Source organism: Budorcas taxicolor, chromosome 21, assembly GCF_023091745.1.
Source record: "Budorcas taxicolor isolate Tak-1 chromosome 21, Takin1.1, whole genome shotgun sequence".
Lineage (NCBI taxonomy): Eukaryota > Metazoa > Chordata > Mammalia > Artiodactyla > Bovidae > Budorcas > Budorcas taxicolor.
Window position 1 is genome coordinate 8496825 of NC_068930.1, and position 21191 is coordinate 8518015.

At 37.9% G+C, this 21191-nt stretch overlaps 1 protein-coding gene across 1 annotated transcript in view; it reads left to right on the plus strand.

The window, feature by feature from the left end:
• Positions 1-928: 928 nt before the first annotated feature.
• Positions 929-21191, plus strand: part of CERS3 (ceramide synthase 3) — a 126474-nt gene continuing 106211 nt past the window's right edge. Inside the window, exons 1-2 of the mRNA XM_052660009.1 lie at positions 929-1101; positions 13522-13639. Coding sequence (XP_052515969.1) covers positions 929-1101; positions 13522-13639 — 291 coding nt within the window. The remainder of the gene's footprint in view (positions 1102-13521; positions 13640-21191) is intronic.

The window sequence follows — 21191 nt, forward strand, 5'->3', positions numbered from 1 at the left end:
TTCCCTGACATGTCCTGGCTGGGCTTAGTGCTGATTGTCGTGTTCCACAGCACCTGCTCTGTGTGCATGTATTTAGTCACTCAGTCGTGTTCGACTCTTTGAAACCCTGTGGACTGTAGCCCGCCAGGCTCCTCTGTCCATGGGGATTCTCCAAGCAAGAATGCTAGAGTGGGTTGCCATGCCCTCCTCCAGAGGATCTTCCCAACCCAGGGACTGAACCTAGGTCTCCCACATTGCAGGTGGATTCTTTACTATCTGAGCCACAAGGGAAGTCCACAGCACTCTGTTTTATTGTACCACAAACCTGTTTTATTGCACCTAAAAAAAAAAGTGTGTCAGTCATTCAGGCCTGCTCTGCCCACAGAATATAAGGTCCTTAGGGGAAGAACAATGGATTTTTAATCTTTGCATCCTCAGTGCCTAGCACAGGGCTTGACAAATAGTGGATCTCTGTAAATATTTGTTGACATGGAGTAATTTGAATTCTTCATTGTAATACAAAGTTAAATATACTTGTCCTTTATCTGCTAAAGAAATTCTTAGGATACCTACTTGGAGATTTTATGAGGTTGGCCTTTGGCATATTGAAGTTGTAGAGATTATTGTTAAACTAGTTTTCATATGATAGAAATATATAAGAGGAAGATACAGTCTTACAATATTAATGTATATTGTCCCAAGAGTATGAACAGTGGTGTGTTAAACTTCAGTTTGCCATGCCATGACCAAAACTGTTCTGAGAGTTTCTGCAGAATGATACCTGTTTAATACAATGAAGAGCCATGACATCCATTAAATAACAGTACTTTGTTCTTACCCTCTGTTCAGAACTCTCTAGCATAGGTATTTTGAGTAAAGGTGTCAGTGTTGTCTCAGTTTTAAGTATTTGTTTTATAAGTCTAATATATTCTTGTTTCATCTTTTTAGAATGTTTCAGACATTTAAAGAATGGTTTTGGTTGGAAAGATTCTGGCTTCCTCCGACAATAAAATGGTCAGATCTTGAAGATCACGATGGACTCATCTTTGTGAAGCCCTCTCATTTATATATGACCATTCCATATGCTTTTGTCTTGATAATTATCAGACATTTTTTTCAAAAGTAAGTAATGTTTGTGTGTCTTTCCTCTCCATCCCCCTTTGCCTCACCTCTAGAATAAAGAATTTTGGTAAGATCCTTAAAGAGTCTTAAGATCGTTAAAGAATCTTAAATCTGTTGCTCAGAGGTCACCACTAATGGGCGCTCATGAAATCAGATGCACACTAAATGTTGTCTAGAAACTGAACAAATAAAAATCAGAAATTCTGTCTCCACAGTACATTAGTTTCACAGTGAAGAAAATTGAGATTAAGAAAGGTTAAGGGTCACAGAGCTTATTAGTGTCAATGGCGGTACAAGAACTTGGCTCATCTTCCACGTACCATGTTGTCTGACAATAGACATGCGTGCCCATGTCCTTTGTCAGCAGTATTAGGAGAGTATAACTAGCAGATGCATTATCATTTTAGAATGGCTATAAAATAGCAGAAATGGCTCATTAAAGACCAAACAGTATTGTTTTATAGCATAGTTTAAAGGTTTATTGAAAATTTTAATAGCAAGCCTTCATTCCGAAGGATAAGGAAGTCAAAGAAAAAATATCAATTTGCTTTCTCAGGAAAAATGACCTTTTCTTTTTCTTAATTTACTTTAAATAGACATTACATCCAACCTTTTTATTGAAACTGTACTAGTGTCATGGTAACTGAAGATAAATGTTCATCTATAATTTTGGTAGTTGTCTCTATTTCAAAAAACTGTTACTAGCACATTAATTTTTTTTGGAGCAAAAAGAATATTGAAATGTCAAGGGTTGGATAAACTTAAAACAGAATCCCCAATAGCTGAGTTGGTAAAGAATCTGCCTGCAGTGCAGGAGACCCTGGTTCTCCTGGATTCAGGAAATTCAATTCCTGGGTCAGGAAAATTCGCTGGAGAAGGGATAGGCTACCCACTCCAATATTCTTGGGCTTCCCTTCTGGCTCAGCTGGTAAAAAACCCATCTGCAATGTGGGAGACCTAGGTTCGATCTCTGGGTTGGGAAGATCCCCTGGAGAGGGGAAAGGCTACCCACTCCAGTATTCTGGCCTGGAGAATTTCATGGACTGCATAGTCCACGGGGTCGCAAAGAGTCGGATTCAACTGAGTGACTTGCACTTTCACTTCACTTTCACTTTTGTTCAAGACAAAATCTGATAAAGATCATTTTGTCCAAGACTAACTGAGGTGCAGATCGTACGTTTATAACCAGTTGCAGGGTTCTTATCCCAAGGGCACCCAACTCCAGTACTCTTGCCTGGAAAATCCCATGGATGGAGGAGCCTGGAAGGCTGCAGTCCAAGGGGTCACTGAGGGTCGGACACGACTGAGCGACTTCACTTTCACTTTTTACTTTCATGCATTGGAGAAGGAAATGGCAACCCACTCCAGTGTTCTTGCCTGGAGAATCCCAGGGACAGGGGAGCCTGGTGGGCTGCCATCCATGGGGTTGCACAGAGTTGGACACGACTGAAGTGACTTAGCAGCAGCATCCCAAGGGTTTGACCAACTCTGTTTCATGGATTGTCCAAGAGGTTTCTGTACAAATAACAACTTTACTTGGCCAGAAATGTGCTATTGATAGGGGGAGGAAAAGAAAGCTGCTTAATACCACTAAACTCTAGCTGAGAATGTCTGACAGTGTTTTCCTTTTTGACAGTTAACTCCGCTTTTACTCACATGTTTGGATTCATCAAAGAATGCCTAAATTAGAATTGTGCTGCTGCACTTGTAAATTAGCAAATTACTCTGCTGTCCTGAAATATTTGCTTTTCTTAAGTACTGTGTCTGATGAGCTTTGAACTTGACATCCAGGTTGTACACTTGCAGATTTCCTACTTTGGTGTGGACAGTTCCATTTTCAACATTTGATCAGACAGTGAACTAGAAAAGTGTTTTGCTTGCCAAAGCAGCATAGCTGAGGAGACCAACTTGCTGTGTTCTGGTCTTGGCCGCTCCAGCAGTTATCAGGAAGGAATTAAATCTTCTTTTAATCCTTAAGGCCATTCTTACTTCTTCTCAAGGGCTTAAGTATAGTCTTTCCTAGCTCCTTAGAACTTTAACTCCCAATAACTCACCCTTAGTTTTTTCCATCCCATGACACTACAGAAAACTGTGTTGCTCCACTAATCTCATATCTCTTTTTTTCATATCTCTTTTAACGCAAAAGAAGGAAGGAAAATTTAACATGAGAGCAAGATCATGCTTTTTGAAGTAGAAATTTATATTTTTTCAGGGCTTTTATGTAATTTGCATTAGATTAAACTGCTTAGATTATAAAATATTACTTACACCTTGCATTTGAATAGAAGCTTATAGTTTAAGAGATATATAAAATCATAATTGGCATGATCTCAGTCAAGAAAATGAGAGCTAAGTGAGCTGGCCACAGTCACCTGGTTAGTAGGTAAAGAGCAGACCTGAAACTTGGCCCACATGCTGTGACACCAGATTCAGGGTTGCTGAGGTTTTATTTCCTCCTGAGCCAGAACTTCTAGGGCTTTCACAGTGTGATACTCGTGATGGCAAAAGAGAGTAAATTGGTACCCTTTGGGAACACAGAAGAGATGGCTTAAGGGGATGATAGGAAATGTGGACTTTCCTATCAGAACTTCATGTAAACTTGACACCATGTTTCAGCATATCCTGTGATGTCACAAGGACGCTGCTCTCTTTTGTCCTGCGTTATGTTTGCGTTATACCTCCTCATTCTAGGAAGTGACCTGGAGTTTTGATTTGTCTGGCTCATTTTTATCCTAGCTAGGAGCCATTCAAAACGAAAAAGGGCCCTTCCCAGAAAGGAGTACAGACAGAGACAGACAGATAAAGAACAAATAAGTAGCTCATTTGAAAGTTACTGACATTTGCTTTGTATTTAGAATTTCGTTTCCTTACAGGCTTTAATTTGTGCCTTATGTTTTGATATTTTGCGGGGAGGGGTCTAGAATAGCAGTTACTAACTAGTACCTCCAGATTCTTCTATACATTCTTCTTTGTGTCTTAAGTATGGTCTAGAGGGGATCTAAGCTACTCAAATTTAAGCACTTGTGGAATAAGCACATTATCTCAGTGTAAATTTTGGCCCTGGAAGAGTCCAAGGCAAGGGTAAGGGTGGTAAAATCAGAAGGTAAGCTTTTTTCTTTTACTTTCATAATTTTGTTTATTTATTTTGTCTGTGCTGGGTCTTCTTTGCTTTGAGGGCTTTTCTCTAGTTGTGGCAAGCAGGGGCTACTCTCTAGTTGCAGTGCGCAGCGGTGGCTTCTCTCAGACTCTAGGGAACTCAGGCCTCAGTAGTTGCAGCACACATGGGCTCAGTGGTTGTGATTTGTGGGCTCTAGAGCACAGGTTCAATAGACATGGTAAATGGTCTTAGTTATTCCACGACATACGGGAGCTTCCAGGATCAGGGATTGAACTCATGTTTCCTGCAGTGGTAGGCAAATTCTTTACCACTGAGCCACCAGGGAAGCCCTTTTCTTTTACTTTTAATGATACAATGAATAGATTTCTGGCCTCTGCCATTTCCACTGAGCAACATGAGGACATTAAGGGTTCTTTAAAGAAGGGTAGGTGTAGCAGTTTACAGGAATTGAAAAAGGATTGTTACTATCTTCAGTTGAAAGTCTCAAAATATATACGTTGGACTTAAATGTTATCTGAGACTTGCATTGCTTCAGATCTGTGTTCTTTCATATAAAACCCTCTGATTAAACTCTGATCATAGAGCCTTTCAATTCTTAGGAACTGGGAATCAATCTTAATGGCAGTAGGCTGTTGTTTCTGTCTAGGAGAAGTATTTCAACCTCACGTGTTTAATAAATGCCTAGGCTTGCCTTCTTTTTTATTCCATAAAAGAATATTGAAAAAAAAAAAAAGTATGTGTGGGGTAGTGCTCTGGGATTGCTCGGCTTTTGGCTCACAGGTAACTGTTGTAGTGCTAAGTGAAGAGGTGTCTAAATGAGGCCATCTGAGGGCTCAGTTGTGCAATAGTAGCAAACCTGTGACTCATGCCCTGGTAATTAACCTAACTTTGAACCATTTTACATGGGAGTAGAAGTTCACATTCTGTTTTCTTCCTGTTAGATTTTTCCCTTCTATTCCATATCAATAAAATGAAAGTTCAGGCATGTTCATGTCTAAGACCTGTCATTTCCTTCCTTTTTTAAGTTTAGTTTATCAAATATTTATTGTGTTTCTTTATTCTCTCCTTTTTTAAAACAAGTTTTTAATTAAGTACCTATTCATATTTATGTATACTTACATAAGTATAAGTGAATACATAAGTAAAAGGTGAATTGATTGTCTAGATTCTTTTGAAAATAAATATAATGTTAAAGTAGCAAACTGTACTTATATACGTCCTCTGTTTTACTGAAAATGTTATTTCTGTTCTTTAAGCCTGAACATGTTAACAAACAGGACTATTATTTCTCTTTCTTTGAATTAATGCTTTGACTGTAGATGTTTTCCTCATATCAGCAAGTATGTTATAGATATGTATTTTTATCCATTGTGTATGCTTATCTCTCACATGACCCTCTAGAGGGAAATGTTATACTTTATTTGGCTTTGAAATGTATAGGCCATTTGCAGGAGAACTTAGGCCATCTGGAAGTTAGATTGGCCTATACACATTTTATCCTGGCTTCCTTGGTGGCTCAGGTGGTAAATAATCTGCCTGCAATGTGGGAGACCCAGGTTCAGTCCCTGGGTTGGGGAGATCCCCTAGAGAAGGGAATGGCAACCCACTCCAGTATGCTTGCCTGGAGAATCCCATGGACAAAGAAGCCTGTCCAGCTACTGTCTACTGGGTTGCAAAGTGTTGGACACGACTGCGCAGCTAACACTAAGGCTAACTAATACATTTTATCAGAGTATTTTAGTAAAATTTATTTTTTTATTTTTGGCCATACCATGCAGCATGTGGGATCTTAGTTCCCCGATCAGGGACCAAACCTATGCCCCCTGCATTGGGAACTTGGAGTCTTAACCGTTGGACTGCCACGGAAATCCCTAGGAAAATTTTTATTCAGTTCCATGGTTATAAAAATGAATTTAAGGGTTAAATGATCATTCATAACTAAATTTCCAGCATTTAATTACATACAGAAACTTCTCAGTACTAGAATAGCCTGACCTGTCAGACAATGGAGCCTTTGTTAGAACTAAGGGGAAAATAGGGACATGTGATTTTTAATCAGCTTTACTGAGGTATGATTTACATATAAGAAAGTTCATCTGAAATTTGATGCATTTTGACAAATGCATGTAACTATCACCACAATTATGATGTAGAAGATTTCGGTTGGCTGAAAACATCCCTGTACACTGTGTAGTTAATTCTCTTCCTACCTACTGCCTCCTTGCCATCACTAAAATGCTTTGTCAGTATAATTTTCTTTTTTCTAGGATTTCCTATAGATGGAATCATATTGATTATAGTCTTTTGTGTCTGATTTCTTTCACTTAGCATAATGGTTTTGAGGGTTTTTTTTTTCATGTCATTATATGTATCAGTGATTCTTTGTCATTGCTGAGTAGTCTTTCAACATATTGCTATACTGAAATTTATTATCCTTTAACTAGTATGGAAATTTGGATTGTTTACAGCTTTGGCCTATTACGAATAAAGCTTCTGTGAACATTTGAGTAGAAGAATTTGTGTAGGTATATGCTTTTATTTCTCCTGGTAAATAGCTAGAGTGTTCTTCAGAAGGCATTGTTAATGCAGATATAAATCTATACAATAGATTATTTGGCAATAAAAATGAATGAACTTCAATTGCGTCCAGATACATTGATGGATCTCAAAAACATTACTCAATGAAAGAAGCCAGGCACAAGCAACCACAAATTATATGATTCTATTACATTAAATATCCAGAAAAGGCAGTTATAAAGACAGAAAGTAGAGTAGTGATTGCCTGTGACAGGATTGACAGGGAGCAGGGATTAAAGTAAATATATGTGAGGTGTTATATTGGAATTATGAAAATGTTCTAAAGCTGATTCATGGTAATAATTGTACAGCTTGGTAAATTTACTTAAAATCAGTGAATAGTATACTTGATATGATGAGTTATATGTTATGTAAAAATGCATTAATAGTTATTTTTAAAAGATGTCAATAAAATGGAGCGGTAAGTCAGTTTAGAAAATCCATACAAGACATTTTGTATATATTTGATGAGGGACTTAAAGTCTGAATGTGTAAAGAACTCATAACTCAAAAACAGACAAAAAGACTTGATTTTTTTTTAATGGGCAAAAGTTGGAGCAGCAATCTCACCAAAGGAGATATTAATAGCAAGTAAACACATAAAAGATGTTCAATACCATTAATCATTACCAAAATGCAAAGTAAAACCACTATGCACTGGAAGTTAACAAAAATGTCAGAGTAAGGACCTCTGAAAATTTTCTCCTTCATAACATCAGGAAACTAGCAAAAATTGTCAAATTAACTTTTCAGAATTCAGAACTAACCAGAGGCTTGCAGCAATCCAAAGAGTGTTACTGAAAAAAAAAAAAAAACAGCTGACTGTTATAAAGAGCAGCAAGCTTTGTGGCATTTTAACTTGCCCTATTTCTATCCTTACCTTTCCTCCTCTCTGATACCTTTGAAAAACCAACAGCCCACAGTTTCAGTGGAAACCAGCAGCTGGTAACCACTGAAGGAAGCAGAACAGAGTTGGAGCTCCTTCAAACCATCATTCCCAGAGAATAGTCATTCTCTGACCTGTCTGTTGGTTCCTTGAAAGGGCACTACTCATAAACTCTTTATTTCCCTTTTCCCTTGGGGAGAGAAGGGATACTTGTCTGAAACTATTAGAGACAATTGATTAACTTTGGAACTGCCTGAGGGTAGTGGAAAAGGAAAGATATACCCATTTGAATGCAGAGTTCCAAAGAATAGCGAGGAGAGATAGGAAAGCCTTCCTCAGAGATCAGTGCAAACAAATAGATTAAAACAATACAATGGGAAAAACTGGAAATCTCTTCAAGAAAATTAGATATACCGAGGGAACATTTCATGAAAAGGTGGGCACAATAAAGGACAGAAATGGTATGGACCTAACAGAAGCAGAAGATATTAAGAAGAGGTGGCAAGAATACACAGAACTATACAAAAAGATCTTCATGACCCAGATAACTATGATGGTGTGATCACTCACCTAGAGCCAGACATCCTGGAATGCGAAGTCAAGTGGGCCTTAGGAAGCATCACTATGAACAAAGCATAGTGAATTCCATTCATTATAGAATTCCAGTTGAGCTGTTTCAAATCCTGAAAGATGATGCTGTGAAAGTGCTGCACTCAATATGCCAGCAAATTTGGAAAACTCAGCAGTGGCCATAGGACTGGAAAAGGTCAGTTTTCATTCCAATTCCAAAGAAAGGCAATGCCAAAGAATGTTCAAACTACCGCACAATTGTACTCATCTCACATGCTAGAAAGTAATGCCCAAAATTCTCCAAGCCAGCCTTCAACAGTACATGAACCATGAACTTCCAGATGTTCAAGTTGCATTTAGAAAAGGCAGAGGAACCAGATATCAAATTGCGATATCCATTGGATCATCAAAAACCAAGAGGGTTCCAGAAAAACATCTGCTTTATTGATTACACCAAAGTCTTTGACTGTGTGGATCACAACTGTGGAAAATTCTTGAAGAGATGGGAATACCAGACCACTTTACCTGCCTCCTGAGAAATCTGTATGTAGGTCAACAAGCAACAGTTAGAACCAGACATGGAACAACAGACTGGTTGGTTCCAAGTTAGGAAAGGAGTACAACAAGGCTGTATATTGTCACCCTGCTTATTTAACTTCTATGCAGAGTACATCATATGAAGTGCTGGGCTGGATGAAGCCCAAGCTGTAATTAAGATTACCAGGAGAAACATCAGTAACCTCAAATATGTAGATAACAACACCCTTATGGCAGAAAGTGAAGAAGAACTAAAGAGCCTCTTGATGAAAGTAAAAGAGGAGAATGAGAAAGTTGGCTTAAAACTCAACATTCAGAAAACTAAGATCATGGCATCTGGTCCCATCACTTCATGGCAAATAGATGTGGAAACAGTGGTAACAGTGACAGACTTAATTTTCTTGGGCCCCAAGCTATGAGCATCCTAGACAGCAGAGACATTACTTTGCCGAGAAAGGTCTGTCTAGTCAAAGCTATGGTTTTTTCAGTAGTCATGTATGGATGTGAGAGATGGACTATAAAGAAAGCAGAGCACCAAAGAATTGATGCTTTTGAACTGTGGTGTTGGAGAAGACTCTTGAGAGTCCCTTGGACTGCAAGGAGATCCAACCAGTCTATCCTAAAGGAAATCAGTCCTGAGTATTCATTGGAAGGACTGATGCTGAAGCTGAAGCTCCAATACTTTGGCTACCTGATGGGAAGCTGACTCATTGGAAAATACCTTGATGCTGGGAAAGATTGAAGGCAGGAGAAGAAGGGGAGAACAGAGGCTGAGATGGTTGAATGACATCACCGAGTTTATGAGCATGAGTTTGAGGAAGCTCCGGGATGTGGTGATGGCCAGGGAAGCCTGGTGTGTTGCAGTCCATGGGGTGGCAAAGAGTTGGACACAACTGAGTGACTGAACTGAACTGAACTGAGGGTAGTGGATAACTAGTGGGTCAAACAATAAACAAAAAGCTTTCCTTTTTAAAAGATAAGCTGGGAAATATGTCCATAGGGGATTTTGAAAAGCTCTGACATACTCTTGGAAGTTAGAAGGCCACTTGAATTTGTAGAGCTTTGGGCATGCCCAGGGCCACCCACATGATCAAGAAAAGTATGATCTAGAAGTTAGTGCAAAGCTGTCACCTCTGGATGACCTTAAGGCTTTGTGCAAACAGGAAGTGAAGGCTAAGGCAAAGTTGTCCACTGCCTGGTCGAGTGTTGAAGGTGTGCCCTGAAGTGTACACGAGCCCTTTAGCAAACACAGGAAGACTTAATTGGTTCCAAGCATTTAAGGACATCTCTGTCTAATCGTTAGTAGAACACTAAGCTAACCTACTAAAGACTTTAGTGCCCACACATAAAGAATATAGACTTTACAGATCAGATTTTAAAAGTAAACAACAAATGGACAACAACAAACAGCACGAACAACAACAAACTCTGAAGAGGGGGATATTCTGATTTCCAAAGTTGCCATATTATATTAGTAAGCATGTCTCAGTTCAGTTCAGTTCAGTCGCTCAGTCGTGTCTGACTCTTTGCGACCCCATGAATCACAGCACGCGAGGCCTCCCTGTCCATCACCAACTCCTGGAGTTCACTCAGACTTGCGTCCATCGATTCAGTGATGCCATCCAGCCTTTAAGCAAAAATTATGACATGCAACAAAATAAGAAAGTACAGCTCATACAGAAGGGAAAAAAACCCAGCAGTCAATAGAGTGTGTCCCTTACAAAGCCTGGATGTTAAACTTATTAGACAAGACTTTAAGTCAACTATTTTTAAAATGTTCAAAGAACTAGAGAAACCCATGTTTAAAAACTAAGGAAAGAAATGTCTCATTAAATTAAGAATATCAGTAAAGAGATAAAATTATAGATTATTTTAAAAAATCAAATAGAAATTTGGGACTTGATAAGTACAATAACTCATATTAAAAATTCACTGGAGGGCCTTAACAGCATTTTTGGGCAGGGAGAAGAAAGATTCAGCAGTCTAAGGAACAGAAAAAAAAATAAGAATATAGCAAAATGAAGAATCTCAGAGACCTGTGGGCCCTGATGAAGCATAACAACCTATGTATAATGGGAATTCCAGAAGAAGAGAAGAAAATGAACAGGATAGAAAATATTTGAAGAAATAAGTGGCTAAAAATTTCCCCAAATCTGATGACACACATTAATCTGTAATTTGGGAAGCTAACCAAACTCCAAGAAGAATAAGCTTAATTAAAGAGGTTGATATCTAGATGTATCATAAGCAAACTGTTGAAAGATAGAATTGAAAGCAATGAGAGAGAAGCATATTATCACATAACAGTGATCTGTGATAAGATTGAGTTGATTTCTCATCAGCAATCATGGAAGCCAAAGGCAGTAGGAGGACAAATAACAAGAAAGAAAAAACTGTCAATCAAGCAAAGTTATCCTTCAAAATGAGAGAAAATAAGATAGTTTTAGATAAGCAAAAACTGGGAGAATTTGTTGCTAAGCAGACCTGCCCTATGAGAAATACTAAAGGGAGTCCTACTGCCTGAAAGCAGGGGATGCAGACAGTAACTTGAATCCACAGAAAGAAATAAAGAGCACTGGTAAAGGACCCACATAAGAAATAAGAAGAATAAATGCATTGTTTTGATAATATGTTTTACTCCTGTCTGATTTGAAAGACAGCTGCATAAAACAATAATCATAAATGACTGTTGATGAGAACACAATTAATAAGTACATAATTTATATGACAGTAGCAGCACAGAGAGGGAAAGTAATGGAGTTTTGTATAGTGCTTAAATTGTTTTACTATTAATCCAAATTAGAAAATTATAAATTAATATGTTAATTGTAATCCCTAGATTAACCACTAAGAAGATGATTTTTTAAAATAATAAAACAAGAGAAAGAATTAAAAGAATACACTAGAAAATAGAAAGTAAATAGCAAAGTGGCAGATATAAATCCTGTCTTATCAGTAATTAAGTGTAATTTGCATTAAATGTAAATGAATTAAATACTCCAACTAAAAGACATAGGAGGACTGGATAGAAATATTAATATATGATCCAACTATATAATTTCTATGAGAGACTCACTTTAAGTTCAAAGACATAAATAGGTTGAAAGTGAAAGAATGAGAAAATATATATTATGCTGCTACTGCTGCTGCTAAGTCACTTCAAACATATATGTACCTAGCAACATAGTCCCAAAAACATGAAGCAAACAGAATTGAAAGGAGAAATAAACAATTCAACAACAATAGTTGTAAACTTCAATACCCCATTTTCAGTAATGGATAGAACAACTAGGCAAAAAATCAACAAAGAAATAGACTTGATCAGTGTTATACGTGAACTAGACCTAACACACATCTATAGAGCACATCACCAATAACAGCAGAATACACATTCTTCTCATGTGCACGAGGAACAGTCTCCAGAATAGACCATGTGTTAGGCCTTAAAACTAATCTCAATAAAAGTGAGAGGATTGAAATCATACAAGGTATGTTTTCTGACCACTATTGAATGAAATTAGAAGTCCATAATAGAAGGAAATTGAGAAATTAGCAAATATATGGAAATTAAACAGGATACTTCTAATAACCTATGGGTCAGAGGAGAAATCACAGGTAAATCAGAAAATGCTATAAGATGAATGAAAAAGAAAGCACCACACCAAAGCTTATGGGATTCAGCAAAAGCACTGCTTACTAGGACATTTATAGCTATAACCACATATATTTAAAAAGAAAAAGGATCTCAAATCAGTAATCTAACCTTCTACTTTAATAAACAGGGGAAAAAAGCAAACAATTTATAACAAGCAGAAGTTAAGAAATAATAGAAATTAGAATATAAAATCAATAAAAGCCACTACACCCGCAGTAGAATTGCTAAAATTAAAGAGACTGGCAATACCAACTACTGGCAGAGATATGGAATAACTGGGACTCTGGCACATTATTGATGGAAGTGTAAAATAGTATAGACACTCTGGAAAACATTCACTAAGTTCTTATAAAGTTAAGTGTATACTTGCCATACAACCTATCAATCCCATTGCTAAATATTTACCCAAGAGTCATGCTATTTTTCATTAGTTAGAACTTTAAATAGGGGACATAATAATTTTCTTTAAGATAATATCACTAAAGAAAATAATAACAAAGCATTTATCTTAATCTTTAGTAGTCTTAAACATGAAACTAAATAGAATGGTTTATCCTGGTTCCTGGATATTACATATAAATATATTTGAGTTTACATAGAATGGATTTTAGAACTATGCAAGTACAGTTGACCCTTGAACAACAAGGGTTTGAACTGCAGGGTCCACTTGTAAGCAGACTTTTTACAGTAGTAAATACTACAGTGCTAAATCTACTGTTGGTTGAACCCATGGATGTGAAACCTTGAATAAGGAGGAACCACTTACCTAGGGGCTGACTATAAGCTATATGAGGAGGATTCTCATTGCACTGTTAGCACCCCTCGTCCCCCTGTGTTTAGTCAAGTGTATTTTGTATTTTAAGTTATTGCTTGTATAAAGATCTCAAATTTTGCTCTTTGAATTTCTGTAAGGCAGATTTTGGCTTTAGGTAGTCTAATGACTCATCTTTCATTTGGAATCTAAAGTTACAGCTTGACTTTCCTGACGACATTGTGGATTCATTCTCAGATTTTGAACTTGAAAAGCAAGTGTTAGTTTCTCAGCCATGTCTGACTCTTTTCTTTATATTTTCATAGGTTTATTGCTTCACCTCTAGCAAAAACATTTGGCATTAAAGAGGAAGTTCAAAAGAAGATTATACCAAATGCTGTTTTAGAGAATTTTTTCAAACATTCCACAAGGAAACCATCTCAAGTAAGTTCAAATTCTTTGTTTTGGGATTTTAAAATCTCCTTTCTTAATATTTCCATCATCTGTTGCTTACCTCATCTATGCAAAAAGTTAGTTTCAGTTGAGCAGCAAATAATTTGTTTCATTTGGATTTTTTCCTCTGTTGATAAGTTATAAAGCATTCTGAGCATAATATAAAGTGACACAATAATAATATACAATATAAAAATATATATATATAAGTATATATTATAATGATATAAAGTAACATAGTGTTAAACACTGACAATTTGGGTATAAAGATCAAAATTTGATTTTCAGTGGTAGGATATATACAAAGTATGCCAATGAAAATGGGTCATTTTTAAGGCAGAGTAGCCCATATCTGACGTTTTTGATGACTGTGACACTGTCAATACACACAGCACACATTATAAAAGTGTCTCTTGGGGTGGCTTTTCTGAGCAGAACCCTTTATTTTATCCAAGGCTTCAAAATACTCAGAAATACTCTGTGCTCCTGGCCACTCCCCAGGGATGGAATCCTTAGGAGAATCACAATTCTCTTCTCTATACAAGATGTACTTGATGAAATGTTACGGTGCACTGCATGTTTACACCACAGAAAAAGACTTTAATGTAAAAGTTATGTAAAAATAGTAGTGTCCAGGAAAGTCTAGTTTCATTATACCTCACATTTAAATAAGATGAAATAAAAACTTCTCTAAAAGTGGCACACTCTCTCTGACAAATACAGATATCTTTCACTAGTAATTTTAAGTCAAAAATATGTACTAATGTGGTTTTAGGATAGATAGATTTTTAAGGTCCTGAACTTATCTGCTGAATTCACTTGCTTCTTCTATGACACTTTCTGTCACTGGTCTGGCGGGCTCCCTGCACAAATGAGCATATTGAAATCTGACCACATAGCACCAGGCATCATGTTCAGAATTATTCATGGCTAGCCAGCACTGTCTCTAACTTGTCTGCCATCAGCTTCTGTATGTGCTTTTTTTTTCTAAAAGGAGGACAGTCTGACAAGCCATCTCTGTGTGTCCTTTTTTTCTACCTGCTCTAAAAGACTGAAGTTGTTCACCTAAATACTGCTGTTACCTATGGTGATAATAATGCTTAAGCATCATTTTACATTTTGCAGAGGGGAAGTTATTTAGTTGTGTTTATGAAGTTAGGACTCTCCTAGAGAATCCTTATTATCCTTTGTTTCTGAGAATAATGAATAGTTATTATCTGATAATAATTTTATTTTTAAACTGAGATTTGACAGTTATTGAAACATCTTTTTCTCCCTAAAGTTATCCTCATTTTTATCAAATATAACCAAATTAAGGCTAGTTTGTTTGCAAAATAGGTCTGTTCTCACTAATTTTGGTCTGATGATTTATATAACCATAATTGATCATAGACTTTTCATTTTGCTGAAACAATAGAGTCTCAGACTGAACTTTTAAAATAAAACAGGGCTGGGAGACTCAACACCAAAGGCTTATCACAGATTTTGCCTAACAAATCTAGGTGAATTCTTCCCTTTTTAAGGTCTCAAAAATTCCTTGAGATTTTTGTACCTGTTAGTGAGATAACCTTCCTAACTCATTTGATAAACTTACTAGAAACCAAAGAGTTTCAAATTTCTAGAAGAGTCAGATAAAAAATATAATTGTTTTGTTTATAACATAATTTTACCAAATTATTTTCATAATTAGTTTGAAAGGAAGGTTTTCCCTACTCCCGGAAAACACGATTCAAACCTGTAATTTTTCAGATAGAAACCGTAAAAGTTATAAGCATATTTGCTGGTTCATTCAGTCCTTTGTTAACTTTTGTGAAGTCATCAGGTTTTTCATAAAATACCAGGACATATCAGAATGTTAAGACCTCCATATAATTCCTAAGATATCTATATTAGTAATATTTATAATACATTATAACATGAGAGGATTTATTACTCATTTGATAATATTTTTCATGTAATTTAACCAACCAAATAAACACAGTTTAATATCTCTCTTTGGGATATTTCAGGGGCCCTCTGAAGCACTCCCAAAGTTAGCTAGAGGTCAAAGGAACTTCAAAACAGTTCGATTTAAGAAGTTTTGTCAAAAAAGTCAATTAAAAGGGCTTAGAACGTTTGGTCAGATTTAGTCAATGTTGATGGGTGTATCATTTAGCTTGTTGATATGTCATGATAGGCGTATATACCAAGGCTCAAGGTCTATGTAGAAAATTTGGCTCTTATCAAGTTTCTCAGCTATGAAGATAAATTAGACATCTGACAGTTAAAGAAAAGTGAAGAAAAGCTGAAAGAAATTTAGAGATTAGGTCATCTTTCTTGTTTACAAATTGAGATGAGGAAACTAAGGTCAACAGAGGACCTGTCCTAGGTCATGCAGCTAATTAATGGCTGAATCCAAACCTGGACCCTGGCCCAGGACTCCCTGTCAAGTGCTGCTTCTAATATGCCTAAATAATGTCTTTAACTGTGTATAGGATGTTGAAACTGTATTTCAGAGGCTGGAGCTATGTCTGTAAGTAATTATTCTAGCTCAGTTGATAATACAGTATGGCTTCAGTTCAGTTCAGTTCAGTCGCTCAGTCGTGTCCGACTCTTTGCGACCCCATGAATCGCAGCACACCAGGCCTCCTTGTCCATCACCAACTCCCGGAGTTCACTCAGACTCGTGTCCATCGAGTCAGAGATGCCATCTAGCCATCTCATCCTCTGTCATCTCCTTCTTCTCCTGCCCCCAATCCCTCCCACCATCACGGTCTTTTCTAGTGAGTCAACTCTTCGCATGAGGTGGCCAAAGTACTGGAATTTCAGCTTTAGCATCATTCCTTCCAAAGAAATCCCAGGGTTGATCTCCTTCAGAATGGACTGGTTGGATCTCCTTGAAGTCCAAGGGACTCTCAAGAGTCTTCTCCAACACCACAGTTCAAAAGCATCAATTCTTCGGCGCTCAGCTTTCATCACAGTCCAACTCTCACATCCATACATGACCACTGGAAAAACCATAGCCTTGACTAGACAGACCTTAGTCGGCAAAGTAATGTCTCTGCTTTTGAATATACTATCTAGGTTGGTCATAAATTTTCTTCCAAGGAGTAAGCGTCTTTTAATTTCATGGCTGCAATCACCATCTGCAGTGATTTTGGAGCCCAAAAATATAAAATCTGACAATGTTTCCACTGTTTCCCCATCTATTTCCCATGAAGTGATGGGACCGGATGCCATGATCTTCGTTTTCTGAATGTTGAGCTTTAAGCTGACTTTTTCACTCTCCTCTTTCGCTTTCATCAAGATGCTTTTTAGTTCCTCTTCACTTTCTGCCATAAGGGTGGTGTCATCTGAATATCTGAGGTGATTGATATTTCTCCCGTCAATCTTGATTCCAGCTTGTGTTTCTTCCAATCCAGCATTTCTCATGATGTACTCTGCATAGAAGTTAAATAAGCAGGGTGACAATATCCAGCCTTGACGTACTCCTTTTCCTATTTGGAACCAGTCTGTTGTTCCATGTCCAGTTCTAACTGTTGCTTCCTGGCCTGCATACAGATTTCTCAAGAGGCAGGTTAGGTGGTCCAATATTCCCATCTCTTTCAGAATTTTCCACAGTATGGCTTAGTGTAGTTATAATTTGGACGTTTGCAACAGGTAAGAGAAGAAGTGTTATATATCAACCCCCAAGTGTTAGAAAGCTTCCTCTACTAAACTATGAAGATTAAGGGACATAAGCAAAACATCTAATTTATATTGCTTATAGATTACAAAATCAAGGTAGTATTTGTATAACAGATCAAGATGACAACAAGTTGGCCAGTAAAATGCCCATGGAATAAAAGTACTAGAACTTCGGAAGATAGAATATAGTAGAAGAAGGCAAAGTAGATGACTTAATAGTGGTTTCAGATTTGGAAACAAAATAATACTGCAATACTTCCACGCATTAACTTGGCCAATGTCACACAGACAGCGTTTTTGCTTAATTTATAGCTGAGGTAAGACAAGTTGCTGGGAAGACTAAAAAAAATTGTGCTGGTTCAAGGGATGGGTGGGTATCACCTCTAACAAAGTATTCCAAGTCTGTAGTCACAGGGCACTGCAGTGGTAATACAGGCACGTAACATCTGACTTTATTAAGACAACTGAGGACACAAATCGAGGATTCTTCTTCAGCTGCTACAGACTGCACCAAAAAAACAAAAACTTTTCAGATACACAGTATCAATTCTATGCTGGTTAGCACAGAGGATATAACATGGTATTGATGAGGTCCAAAAAGCTATACATGTGAACTGCCACTGAGAGTTTGTTTGTTCTGTTTCACACACTCCTTTGTGACTGTGTATGTGCAGCTGTGTGCCCACTGTTTATATATCTGTAGATCTCTCTCTGTGTGTATCTCCATGACAATTTCAAGATGAAATTCAGAGAGAGAATCATGGTAACTACATTGTAGAGAATCATGATAACATACCAATAGCTCTGGCCAACGGATCATTTTTCCCGCTGTTGGTACAATGAAAGAGCAGCAGAACTTATTAGCTAGCCCTTTTCCTCTGCAAGAACACAATGAGAACTATTGCAGAACAAATGAATGTGTAGTTCTGAAAGGTAATTTAAAGAAAACGTGGTGCCATAAGACTGGCATAAAGCAGGTATTGTGGTCCATAGTTGGAGAAGGGTCCATAGGGGCATTCCAGGTTGCTAGCTTGTCTCAACCATGGATTCAAACATTTTTAGAGCAAAAGGCTCTCTAGCTCTCTAGTCCAGTTTATTTTATGGGTGAGACATGTGATAGACAAAGAAGTTGAGTGGCTTCTCCATGGTCCCAGAGAGTTGGTTTTTGCATCAAGTAGCCAGGCCTCATGGCTCCATTTTAGGCCACACTGCTTCCCTTCCAGGTTCTGCCTGAGAGCCTTTCCCTTCCACAGACACATTCTCTATAGTGTCCAGGCTAAAAACACGAATTGTGAGAACAGACTGTGTGTGAAGGTGAGCAGATTAACCCCTCTGCCTCAGTGTCCACCTCTGTGAACTGAGTGTGTTAACAGCAGTTACCTCATAGGACTCTCAATTCAGTGATTGAATTGAGTACTTAGAATACTGCCTGGCACACACTCAAGGTCAGCTCTTATTATTCATAGGCTATACCTATCATGTAGACTTCTACAGGAATGTTCTCAAATATATCTTCCCAACATTAATTATCCCAAGGGAACATCAGTTGTCTCCTAAGTATGCTTGTTTGTATTCCTATAATATCTTAACACAACTTTCTGTACCTAGTAGGTGTTCAATAAATGTTTGTTTCGTATATTAATAACAAAATACTACTGAAGACTTCTGTTTGCAAGAGGACTTCTATCTCAATAATATTGTAGATATATGAGGCCAGAGTTGTCAAGATTTTGAATCAGATTCATTTGTGCTCCAAATCAGGAAAAATGCTTCAAATCGTGTTTGATCACCATCTTCTAGATGCATTTATTCATCAGGTATCTGTAGAAATGATGAGGCAGTGAAATTGTATTGTTCTCAGATCTGGGAAAATTCTACTGTGGGAACAGGGACTTTGCTCATTGCTGAATCTCCAGTGCCTAGAATAGTGACTGGCACTAGTGATAGAGGCTCAGTAAACATTTGCGAATGATCGAATGAATAAAACTTCTAAAGCAGTCAAGCTGGACCCAGAGCGCTTCAGTCTTAGAAGGTACAGAATATAGTGCTGCTGCGTTTCAGAATATGTTCTGCTATGGCGCAAGCAATAGGATTTGAATTATATCTTCTGTTTGGGGGAATCTATTCATGCTTACAAATTATTTTAGGAGTAGAGGAATATTGTTTTTTGAAATGATTTTCAGTCTGGTCTCCTTTCTGTGTTCAGCCATAATCTCTAGCATTGATGTAGCACGTGATAGATGATTAGATAGAGCCCTGGGATCCTAAATCACTCCCACGAGACAGGAGACAACCACTCATTGTCAATGCCCCATTTTCCACAGTGGGTCAGAGCACACAGCTCCAGGCTACAGAGCTAGGAAGTAGCAGAATTCAATCTTCTGTTTTTAGTTCCCTGCCATTCCTACTGCATTCTGTTGCCTCAAAACCTGCCCTGTTCTCTCCTCCTGCGATAGGGCTGTGGCAAGTTTGGTGCTGCCTGGGAGAGTGTATCCAGACCTCCAAACTTGTCCCATCTGGAGTGCGAGGTCCTTGCTGTGGGGACCTCGCTGAGAGAGGTCAAGGATAACAGGGCAAAGTAAACACTGTCTCCACCTCTGTTCATTCCTGGTGCTTCATACTTCACACACTGCAAGAGGAAGCCTTCAAAATGCAAACATCCTGTAACCTACAGATAAATTCCAGGCAAGGCCCTCCTTGCTGTGGCCCTGGCCACATCTTTCCTCCTCACCTGTCTGTATGTTTCTACCCTGCAAGACCTCTTTCTGTCCTTTGAGTACTCCCAGCTCCTCTGTGCTCTCATTCCCAGATGACTTCACATGCTGCCAGGACACTTCCCTTCTTCATCTTCTCCTTCTTGGGACATTTTTCAGGGTTTAGCATAGTGTAACTTCCAGGAATTGCCTACATAAAGTTAGGTCCCATGGTACCCTGACCTTCCCCTCTTTCAGCACTCATCATAATTTATTAGAATTCTTTGTTGAATTTTCTGACTTCCTTACCAGACAGGCTTTACCTCATGAAGGGGAGGGCCCATAAATACTAATCTTGTTCATTCAGATCTTCGGTGCCAAACACAATGCCTGCAGGAAATACTCACCAATGAATAGCTGCCAATTTAGGGCCATCAAAAACACAAAAATGAACCAAAACAACATAGAACAGGAGGTGAAACCTTAGCCTATAAAATAATAGTATTAGAGATGACAGTTTACAGGGAAATAGTATAATATGTCTTGTCAATGTTTTGTTTTGCTTTCTTTCTCTTCAGATTAAGTAATAGGCTTGCAGTTATCTCTGGGTCGGGAAGATCCTCTGAAGAAGGGAATGGCAACCACTCCAGTGTTCTTGCCTGGAGAATCCCATGGACAGAGGAGCCTGGTGGGCTACAGTCATAGAGTTGCAACGAGTCAGACATGACTGAAGCGACTGAACATGCATTAAGTTAGGAGTAAACTGAAATATTTCTTGTACTCAGTATTGCAAAATGAAAGATCAAGAAGACGGTATCCTTTAAAAATTATAGAGCTTATTTCCTTGTGGAAGTGGAAAGTACTGTAGGTTTAGCATATAAAACATGCCCATGTTGAAAGAACACAGCTTAAAATACCACCAGGAAGCAGGGCTGCTTCTGTCAGTCATTTTGGGTTCTTGTTTGGCCCTGGTAGAACTTCACATTTGTGATCTTTGAGCAAATCTATCATCCACATTGTTTTCAGTTGAAACCATAACCTGCAACTTCTGCCTTCCAGAGAAGCAGTCATCATTATTATAACCTGCAATCCGTATTTTTACAATTGGAATTATTTAAGCTTGGTTTAAAGTATGCTGTAGTTGTTTAGTCGCTAAGTCACGTCTGACTCTGTGCAGCCCTGCA